Genomic DNA, 11,723 nt, shown 5'->3' with positions numbered 1-11,723 from the left:
TTCATGTAGCTTACTCCAGATGATTTGTGTATGTACACATTGAATATATAGATGATCTATTGTTTCTCAGGTAGAATTACAAAAATTACAAAGCATTGTTTCAGCTATTTTGAATTTGAAAAGTTTATAATTAGTATAAATGATTCTATTGATATATTTGTACTGAAAATTTCGAGTTTTTTCATCTGAACAATAATTGTATAAATTCCGAAAAATTTAATTGATATCAGTTTCATTTAATGTGATTTTTAGGTCATCTTCCCATTTAATAATTGATTTCGGTTTAATAAACTTAGCATTGATGCATTTTTTGTAGATGTCTCTTGGCTTAATTGTATTATAGCTAGTGTGATAGAATGTCGTCAAATTATATGCTATATCCTCCTTTAGTTGTGTTATATAATTTGTAGGGATAGAGACAAGAGGTCTATTTTCGTTAGAGGTTTTTGATACGACACCTGATCTCTGAATAGCTTTTTTGTAACCTTGTACTATAAGCTTTTCAGATTCAGTAAGATTATTTTGTGAATTTGTTAAGAAATCTGATGTGTAAAGAAAGTTATGTTTAATTAAGTTTGATATACTGCTAGTTGAAGAATTAATATTTAAATAGGCAATTTGATTTTCTATTCCAATATGCTTATCTATATTTTTGTTATATATCTCGCACCAATTGAGATACATTTGTTTTTAAAATGGGGATTTAATTAATATTTTGTCTCTTTGGAAATTACTCGATGCCAAAACAAAAGTATTATGAGGTTCTAAACATGTTTTATGGTCGACATCAAATTTTGATTTCTAGTTATAAGAAATATTTTTTTAATCCAAAACAGAGATTTACAAGCATGGTGTTCTCGTATATTAAGCATATTTAAGCCACCTTTGAATTTGTTTTGATAGATTTGTTTTCTTTTTATTTTGTCTGGGCCGTTCCAAAGAAAATTAAAGAATATGAAGTTTAATTTAGTAAAGATATCTTTTGGCGTATATAGTATTTGAAGTTGTAGTGATATTTTGGATAAACAAAAAGTTTTGATGATTAGTATTTTCCCCGTTAATGTTAACTTTCTTCCTTTCCATTTTGATATAATATTTTCTACTTCGTCTATTTTTTGATGAAAGTTTAAATTACATGATATTGAATCATTTAGGGAAAAATGAATGCCTAAGATTTTGATAGAGGATGTGCACAAGCGAATGTTATTTTCAGAGAGCAGTTTGTCGAGGTTTTTATTTAACTGTTCAAATCTAATGCCTCCGTTTTTGAAAAGTTTACTGAAAGGCCAGATACAAGCCTGAATTGTTTAAGAACCTCAATCAGGTGTCTTACGGATTTGTTATCTTTGAAAAAGCACGTTAAGTCGTCTGCAAATCCAATTGTTTTTAATTCTGTTTTTCCGTGGATGTTACTGTCATGTCATATATATATACAAAGAATTTCTATTATGAGATTAAATAGGTTAGGCGACATAGGATCACCTTGTCCCTTTTCTATTGGGAAGTAATGGGTAGTATAACCATTGTTTGTGATAGCACATTCAATATTATAATATAAAGTTAGTATCCAACGAATGAATATTTTACCAAAACCAAAATGTCGGAGGACTTTAACCATAAATTGATGACAGATTGAATCGAAAGCTTTAGAAAAATCGATTGCCATAAGGAGTCCAGATATGCGCTTTTGTTGAGCTAATGTTATGCAATCATCTATGATTCTGGTATTTTCTATCATATGTCTTCCGGGGACAAATCCTGTTTGGTTTGGGTGTATAATTTTACCTAAAAAATGTTTTAAACGTAACGATAAAACTTTACTGGCAATCTTAACGTCTAAGTTAATAAGCGAAATCGGTCGCCAGTTACTTATGTCTAATTTATTTTTATTAGGTTTGGGTAACAACTTGACAATTGATTGTCGTTGGGACGTCAAAAGGCATTTACTTTCAAAACCTTCATTAAGTGAGTTTAAAACATAAGTATGTATATGTGGCCAAAAACATAAGTAAAATTCGATCATTAGACCCTCATTTCCTGGTGATGAGTTTAATTTAAATGTATTTATTGCCTCTCGACACTCCAATTCATCCAATTTATATTCAAGACATTGAGATTCATTATCACTAAAAACAGGAGTATTTTCTCTTATAAGAAATTGCAGTTCAGGTTCAGGTTGTTTTGTATCCTTTTTATATATTCGGCTATAATGTCTTTCAATGTCGTGCATTATGTCTTTTGGCTTCATTTGTGTAATGTAAGTGTCGGCTAAAAATCGTACAACAATTTTCCGAGTTAATAATAATTCAGTATTATGCGAGTATTTTCGATTGTAATTGAGCGGTTCCTATGTTAGATCACGTGATTCACACTGTTTATTCTTGACGCCATTGTTTTAATTGAATCGAATAACAACACAACATTTCCAGAAATTAATCGAAAACTTGGAAGCCCCAGCGTCCGTAAGTATATATTCGAGTACCGCATTTGGGAAGCTTACATTCGTGGCAATTCAAATCAGACTTTCATATATTCTGACATTTGTTTATTTTTCTGTATTTTGTAGAAAACCACTGGTTTATAAAATTCAAAAACTTCATCATAGTTATTTATCATCACCAAATAATTCCAGTGCGTAGACCCTCTATTTAGACGTCATTCCACGAAACGGCTTTTTGAATCCTGGTTGGCAACCCGACACCGACACTTGCAGTTTTAGACGAAGCTTTAACAGTTTTCACTGACACCCACAACCAAACTAGGACATTACAGCCATTTTCGAAGAATTGAATTCCCGGTCTAGAGACTAGGCCTAATATTATGTCTGGGACAACCGACAAATCAACCAAATGGAACTGATCCAGATGAAAACAAAACTAATCTGGACGAAATTGAACAATCAAAACTACCAAAAAGTGGGCTTACTATTGATAGAACTGATAATGGAAGTCTAACTTCGTCTGAGAGAAGAAAAAGATCACAAATACTACAGACTCAGATACATTTTACATCTTCTAGAGAAAGCATATTACAGTTTATTGGAAATGTACCAGCATTTATTTAATCAGATGAATTATAAAGACCTGAAAAAACTTATGATAGAATTAAATGTAAGAGCAGAAGAATTTACTGAGGCCTGTAATGAAATAGAAGCATGTATTCAAGAAGGAGAAGATATTCCTGATATATTTGTAACCGAATATGAAAGTACAGTAGAAAAGTTGATGGAATTCAAGAGAAACATTAATATTAAAAAAGAACTATTAGGCCTACAGTTTGATGATAATCACTCATTATCTAGTAGAAAATCAGATAGATCACAATACTCACACAACAATAAAGAAGAGAGACAGAAGAAAGCTATAGTAGATGCTAAAGTTTTAGAAATGAAAGTGCAAGTATAGCAAGCCAGACATGAAGCAGAAATGTTTAAATTAAAGCAAGACCAATATGTAAGAAGGCCATCATTAGAAAAGAAAGTAGCTACAGCTAAAATAATGTTAGATGCAGAGAATTTAACAGTAGACCAGCTGTTGAATAATGAAGACAAATCACAAAATAGATCTGAAGACTCTTACCCACACACTTCTTCACCTTTAATGCAAACTTATGATGTAACTCCTACAACTACACTGAGATCAGACACATCCAGTGATATAAAGGCACTTGATAAAATTCTATTGAGAGCAACATTACCTGACATGAAGCCTATTGTATTTAATGGTGAACCAATTAACTATCAAAAATGGAGAAGTTCATTCAGAGTTTGTTTTGAGAAGAAGACTAATGATCCTGAAGAATTAATGGGGTTTTTAGCTGAATACACTGCAGGTGAGGCTTTTGCACTGATCGAAAGCAAACTTCATCTACCAACAATGGCAAATTTCAGAAAAGCCATGCAAAAATTAGAAGAAGAATTCGGAAATCCTGTCATCATTTGTGAAACATTTGTCAACAAGCTACAATCTTGGCCTAAGATAAAATCCAGCGACGCAAAAGCTATGAGATCATTTGCCAACTTTCTTGAGAATTGCTCAGAATCATTAAAGGGATTCGGCTATGTAGGAAAATTAAACGACGAATCAACTATTAAGGAAGCCTTAGAACTCCTACCATGGGGAATGAGAAGTAAATTTTGTGAAGATATTCAACATATATTTCGAAACAAGAAAAAGGGGCCCACCTTCGACTATTTTGCAGAATTCGTAAGAAAGAAAGCTAGAGCCATGGGTGATCCTATATTTGGTGCAACTCTACCTGATAAAAAGTTACCTATATCTTCATCGAAATTCGATAACACTAGAAAAATTAGAGCTACTGGAAATACAACGAAGACTAATGAGCATACTACAAATTCTAACTCCATGAAGTTAACTAAGCCTACACCCAGATGTCTCTATTGTAAAGGTGATCATTGGTTGGAACACTGCACTGTGTTAGGCAAGAAACCAATTGCAGAGAAAAAAGAATTTCTACAAAAGAGAAATATGTGTTCTAGATGTACCTTTAAAGGACACGAAGCTAAAGATTGCCCGAATACTAACTGGAAGACCTGTGGAATTTGCAAGCAAGTTGGACACATCTCACTATCCCACATCGAAAGAAATATGTCAATATTTAATGTTACAGCACCAGCATTCACCCAATCTGAACCAGTTAGATCGACATCACCAAAGATGACCATGAATTTGACAAGTTCCACAACCCGTCTAACTAGTAATACTACTACTACTGACTATAACTTTGCTCATCTTAATTTGGGTTATATACGACATCGATCAGGACCAGATAAGTTAATACCAGCTTACATATATTCCGACACTGAATCAGACTCATGCTTTAAAGAAGATGAATTCTCAAAAGAACAAGGATGGAGTGGACTACCGATTTCTATTAAACTCACAACCATGCATGGACAGAATGAGATTATATCTGAGAAGATAACTGATTTGGAAGTTCTTAACCTTAAGAAGGATGAAATATTTCCTATTCCTAGCTGTTTTACAAGACATACTCTACCAATCGATAGACGACAAATACCGACAAAGGAAGCAGCCGAGTCTTTTCCTTACCTTCATAGAATAATACCAGACATACCAGACATTACTGACGCAAAGATAGTAATTATGTTAGGAAGGAATGTCCCACTTGCCGTATCTCCACGAGAAGTTATTCCACCAGACGGACCTATATCACCTTGGGCAGAGCGTAATGGTCTAGGATGGTCTATATTATGCGCAGAGAAACCAACTAATTACCATTGCAACTTTATAACAGTTCGAGGTACCGATGAAATGGATAATTATCTATTACTTATCACAGAAAATGAATCAACACAAATGGTATCACCTAAAGAAATATTGAAAATACTGGAACAAGAATTCAACGAAAACAGACCTGAAGATAAATCACTTTCAAAGGAAGATAAGCGATTTAATGACATTATCGACAAATCATTAATATTTCAAGATGGTCATTACCAGGTTGATTTACCTTTTCGACACAATCCGCCTTATTTGGAAAATAATAGAAGAATAGCTGAATCTGCACTTTTTAGATTGAAGAAAAGATTTGAACAAGATTTATTGTTCAGAGAAGATTATACATCTTTTATGCAGTCTACCATCAAAGAAGGTCATATTGAAAAAATTAACGGAGAGAATACTGAAGATAAACCCATTCACTACCTTACTCATCATGGTGTTAGACACAAACGCAAAGGAAAACGTAGTAGAAGAGTAGTATTTAATGCTAGCCTTAAATACCATGGACACTCTCTCAATGATGAACTTTACTCTGGACCTGATATGCTTACAAGCCTAGCTGGATCATTGTGTCGATTGAGAAAGGGAAAAATAGCCTTTACCTGCGATATTGCATCCATGTTTATGATGGTTAAGATATCACCTGAAAATCGAGATTATACTAGAATTCTATGGTGGGAAAATGGAGACATTTCGACTACACCTATGGAATACCATACCTGTTACCATTTATTTGGAGCAGTTTCCAGTCCAAGTATTTGTATTCGAGCCTTACAACAGACAGCTATTGACCATGGAGGTGAATATTCAGAAGAAGTGAATGATTTCATACTTCACAACTTCTATATGGATGACGGAACGATTTCCGTAGACAAACTGGATGATGCAATTAATCTCGCTTGGGGAGCCATAGCTCTGTGCTCTGCTGGCGGATTCACTTTGGGAAAATTTGCATCAAACTCGAAAGAGTTACTTAAAACCTTACCACCCGAAATGAGAGCCGCAGATCTGAATAATCATTTTGACTTTGAATTTGACCAACTACCACGACAAAGAACTCTAGGAATGATTTGGAATACGCAAGAAGATGTATTTCAATTTCAAAATGATTTCCTTAATCAACCCCTTACCAGAAGAGGATGTCTTTCCACGTTAAGAACCATATTCGACCCTCTCGGGTTAATTAGTCCTGTTTTACTTCCGGGAAGAGCAGTACTCCAAGAAGCATGCAGAAGTCGACTAGAATGGGACGATACATTACCTTTAAACTTATCCCAATCCTGGACTGAGTGGCAAGCCAGTTTAGCAGATCTAGAAGCACTACAAATAGCCAGATGTTTGAAACCGACTGAATGCGACGAAATTATATCCACAGAACTCCATCTGTTTTGTGACGCCAGCACTACTGGATATGGTGGAGCAGCTTATCTTCGTCAAACAGACATTAATGGAAACATCTCTGTTAGTCTTTTAATGGGAAAGAGTAGAGTCGTACCCATTAAATCCATTACAGTTCCGAGATTAGAGCTTACCAGTGCTGTAACAATGGTCAGAGTAGCCCGATTACTCGAAATGGAACTGAGAATACCCACACTTAGTCAACATTTTTGGACGGACAGTACATGCGTCTTAGGATATATACAGAATGAAGCAAGACGATTCAAGACTTTTGTTGCTCATAGAATCCAATGCATACTAGACTACACAGACATTAGCCAATGGCACCATGTTATTTCCAAAAGCAACCCAGCAGATATTGCCAGTCGAGGAGCCAAACCAGACGACTTATTTACCTCTATATGGTATACAGGACCCAACTTTCTTCATCAACCTCTAGAATTTTGGAACCATAAGACTGACCTATCCTTTGGAATACCTAAAGATGATTCTGAAATGAAAACTAGTTCGAAAGTATTCGCTGTAAACGCTGACATTGTCGATATACCTGATAAATTCATTCTAAACAGACTAGAAACAGTAGGATCCTGGTATAAGATAAAGAAGATCATCTCTGTATGGTACATCTAATCAAGATATACAAGTCAGGACATCGAGGAGTTCAGATTTATCCAGAATGGAATAAAACTTGGAGCGTCTTGAAGAAACTGAAACTGAAGTCGTAAGACTTATTTAAGCAGATAATTTTAACTACGAAGTAGAGACTTTAACCAAAGCCAGAGACAAACCAACATGAACAGTATTAAAGTCATCTTCAACTTTAATTCGACTTAATCCTTTTGCTGACAAAAATGGTTTACTTAGAATTGGAGGCCGACTCAAAAATTCAGCGCTCTCCTACACTGAAAAACACCCAATCATCATACCAAAGAAAGGGCACTTAGTATTATTAATAATTCAACATTACCATCAAAGACAAGCACATTTTGGTCGAAATATCACCCTCTACTCGATACGAGATAAATATTGGTTAATTAATGGACCTTCAGCAGTTAGACATTATATATCTAAATGCATAACTTGTTCCAAATTACGAGGCAGATCAACTCCACAGATGATGAACGATCTACCAGATGACCGAGTTATAGAATCAACACCGTTCACCTACTCAGCATGTGACCTCTTCGGACCTTTTTATATAAAAATCCGTAGATCTGAAGTTAAAAGATACGGGCTGATATTTCCCTTTCAATCCAGCAGAGCAGTCCACATCGAAGTACTACAAACAATGACAACTGACTCTTTCATATGCGGACTTAGACGATTTATTTGTCGAAGAGGCACAGTAAAGGTAATCCGATCTGATCGGGGTAGCCAGATCATTGGAGCTGCCACAGAACTAAACAAACTGACAGCAGAATTAAATCAAACTCTTATTAGAGAAGACATTTTGAAGCAGTTTGACTGTGAGATCGACTTTACACCAAGTATTCCTTATGCACCACATTTTCACGGTTCCTGGGAACGCCAAATCCAGAGTATTAGACGAGTCTTTGAAGCCTTACTACATCAACACGGCAAACAGCTTAACGACGAATCATTAACCACTTTAATGGTAGAAGCTGAAGCTATTGTCAACGCACGACCACTAACTGTCGAATCAATTGCTGACCCTGAATTAAAACCACTAGCTCTGGCTAACATATTGACGATGAAATCCGGCATAGTATTATCACCACCAGGTGTTTTTACCAGACAAGATTTGTACCTCCACAGACAATGGAAAAAAGTCCAATACATCGCTAACCAATTCTGGTCAAGATGGAAAAAAGAAATTCTCCAAAATAATCAACCTCGACAGAAATGGCATAAACCAGTTCGTAACTTAATGGTTGGAGACATTGTCCTTGTAGCAGAAAGTAATACGCCTAGAAATACATGGCCTTTAATGATAATTGAAAAAGTCTATCCAAGTCCAGATGGTTTAGTACGCAAGGTTGATATTGCTACAACCAGAGGTGACATTAAACTCAAACGCAATGTGCAACTACCAAACGAAAAAGAATGGTATATACAAGAGCTGCTAACCAATTAATATTACTAGTACCACGAGATGAAAATGAACATTAGTGTTTTGGGAATAGAAATATTTTGTGTTAAAATGACTTTGTTCGTATTCAAACTTTTTATTTGTCTGAATTTTTGAGGAGCCATGTAAGTGTCGGCTAAAAATCGTACAACAATTTTCCGAGTTAATAATAATTCAGTATTATGCGAGTATTTTCGATTGTAATTGAGCGGTTCCTATGTTAGATCACGTGATTCACACTGTTTATTCTTGACGCCATTGTTTTAATTGAATCGAATAACGACACAACATTTCCAGAAATTAATCGAAAACTTGGAAGCCCCAGCGTTTGTAAGTATATATTCGAGTACCGCATTCGGGAAGCTTACATTCGTGGCAATTCAAATCAGACTTTCATATATTCTGACATTTGTTTATTTTTCTGTATTTTGTAGAAAACCACTGGTATATAAAATTGAAAAACTTCATCATAGTTATTTATCATCACCAAATAAATCCAGTGTGTAGACCCTCTATTTAGACGTCATTCCACGAAACGGCTTTTTGAATCCTGCTTGGCATCCCGACACTTGCATGTAAATATCATCTAAGTTGTTTTTGGTAATTTCATATTGTTTTAAGGTATTGTATGTTTGATTGTCATTTAATAGGTGTAAAACTCCCTCCAGTTTTTCAAGCTCTGTACTTAACGATCTCTTAATTTCTCGTGTAACTGTTTGTTTTTTCTTGCAATATTCAATTGTTATTTTCTTGATTTTAAATTTAAAAAAATCCTTAAGTCCCCTTTTATCAGATATATTATGATAATCAGATTTCCATGAGTTTAATGAATCTGTTATCAATCGGGTATAATTTAAATCTTTTGGTTGTATTAAATATCCAAAGTTTTGGACCACATTTTTCAGTGGCATGATCTATTGTAAAAATTATTGCTGAGTGATCACTAAATGTTGTAGATTTGATAGAAGTATTAATTATATATTTCAGTGAATTTTCTGAAACAAGCCAGTAGTCAATTCTACTGTGTATTGAAGGAGTGGGTTGTCTCCAGGTGAATTGTTTTTTAACTGGGTTATATAATCTATAAATATCCAGGAGGTCGAAAGTCGTTAATATGTTTTTAATTTTTTCTAGGCCTCTTTTTTTTATTTTGTAATTGCCTCCATATCTATCCAGTTCAGTGTTTAATACATTATTAATGTCACCACCCATGATAACTTGTAGATCTTGACTGCAGTCAGAATTAGATTGTGATATGTTTAAATTCTATCAAGTAATTTCTGGAAATAGATTTCTTGAGCTTTGTCATGATTTGGACTATATGTATTTATTAAAATGTATGGAATTTGCTCTAAGTCTACAAAAATAAGATTGTGATAGCTGTTTTCATCCGCAGTGTAAGATTTTATGTCGATGTTTGTTATGTCTGATTTGCAGAGGATTGCTGTGCCAGCCAAGTTGCTAGCACCATGTGAAAAATAAAACTCTCCACCCCATTCATCTTTCCATTTAATTTCGTCTTTTGGAGTACTATTTGTTTCTTGTAAACATAAATGTTATGTGAAAGTGATTATCACGAATCCATGTTAATATTTTCTTTCTTTTTATTGCGTCTCTCAAACCACTAACATTCACAGAAGCTAATTTTAAAGGGAATTTAAGATCTTTAGGGGTTGAGTTTTTATTTTTTCTGTTGTTTTTATAAATAATTCAGTGTCTATTTTTGTTTTTTGTATTATCACGTTGAATATGCAGTTGTAGAGATATGTTTGTGCAAAATGCATGTGTATAGCCTGGTATATATAGAAAATAATGAAAGTATCGAAACTAAAATTCGTCATTAGCATGATTGATTGTGAGCTCTGATGAATATATCATTAGTTAATGGTTAACAATGAATTAAGCGATCGTTGAATGATTTTTGTGTTTCAAAATATTGTATATGTATACTTATGCTAGCATTAACTAAATATACATATTAATATATCTAGAACTATACATATATCTTTGATTTAACAACATAATTGTAACAATTTAAAAAGTTTATATTGGTAACCAAAGATTTAATGTCGAGCTCTGTTCGTGGATGCTGCAATTCTTTCTTTTATATTCTCGTAGAGTTCGAAGGAATATCGTTTTCCCAGTGTGCTTCTTGCATAAATCTTTCCATTGAAGTACCATGCACTGTATATATCAGAGTTGTTCTTCAGCCTATTTATGAGTTCAGAATTCCGTTTTGTCACATTGTCAAATATATTTAGTCCTTTACCTTTAAATCCTTGTCTGTTCTTCATAACATCTGTTTTTGTATCACTTCTGTGTATTGCTACTATTTGGTTATCAGGTATATTCATACTGGCACATTCTGTGACTAGCTTTTTAAAATCGTTTCTTAGATTTTCGTTTTCGTTTTCTTTCATGCCCAGTAGTTTGATGTTTCGTTTCCTAGAATACTGCTCATTATTCCCCATTATTACTGCGGCTCTTACTTCGTTGTCCAAGTTGTTTTGTCTTTTGGCAAAGTTTAGCATTTCATCTTTAAGTTTGTCTCTCTCTGATACCAATGCTTTAACTTTATTCTTCTCATCTGTAAGTTCTTGTTTGAGAATATCCAACTCAGCTGTCAGCTCTGCCTTAATATCTGTTCTTATTTGGTTTCGAATGTCTTTCCAGAAATTTGTTAGTGTTTTATCGAGGGAACTGGTGGTTACAATATTTTTCAATCTTTTTATCTCCATTCATCGTGTATTAAATGTATTGGCTGTACAGGTAATGAGTGATAAATGCAGGCCGGTGTAGGTCTTGAGTTGAGTTTAACTTCAGTATCACAGTGCGTACAGGTAGAAAGTATATTAATTAATTTACAGGCCGGTACAGGTCACATGTCAATACAATATTATATATTGAAAAGTTTTGGTCTGTAAATGCTAGAGATATTCGATATACTATTTCCTTACTTGACAAATAGCTTC

General features: G+C 34.2%; 2 protein-coding genes across 2 annotated transcripts; one reads left to right on the top strand and one right to left on the bottom strand.

Annotated features, from left to right (window-relative positions):
* Positions 1-3,044: 3,044 nt before the first annotated feature.
* Positions 3,045-9,203, top strand: LOTGIDRAFT_161018 (hypothetical protein; the record flags this gene model as incomplete). The annotated part of the gene is made up of 2 exons (XM_009056262.1): positions 3,045-3,398; positions 9,186-9,203. The coding sequence occupies 2 exons, from the start codon at positions 3,045-3,047 to the stop codon at positions 9,201-9,203; spliced, it is 372 nt and encodes a 123-aa protein (XP_009054510.1).
* Positions 9,204-10,814: 1,611 nt separating this feature from the next.
* On the bottom strand, positions 10,815-11,489 carry LOTGIDRAFT_161017 (hypothetical protein; the record flags this gene model as incomplete). The annotated part of the gene is made up of 1 exon (XM_009056261.1): positions 10,815-11,489. One exon carries the CDS (start codon positions 11,487-11,489, stop codon positions 10,815-10,817), a length of 675 nt encoding a protein of 224 aa, XP_009054509.1.
* Positions 11,490-11,723: the final 234 nt, after the last annotated feature.

This window comes from Lottia gigantea (assembly GCF_000327385.1).
Source record: "Lottia gigantea unplaced genomic scaffold LOTGIsca_27, whole genome shotgun sequence".
Classification (NCBI taxonomy): domain Eukaryota; kingdom Metazoa; phylum Mollusca; class Gastropoda; family Lottiidae; genus Lottia; species Lottia gigantea.
Note: the sequence above shows the minus strand (reverse complement) of the source record. Positions and strands in the feature narration are given on the sequence as shown.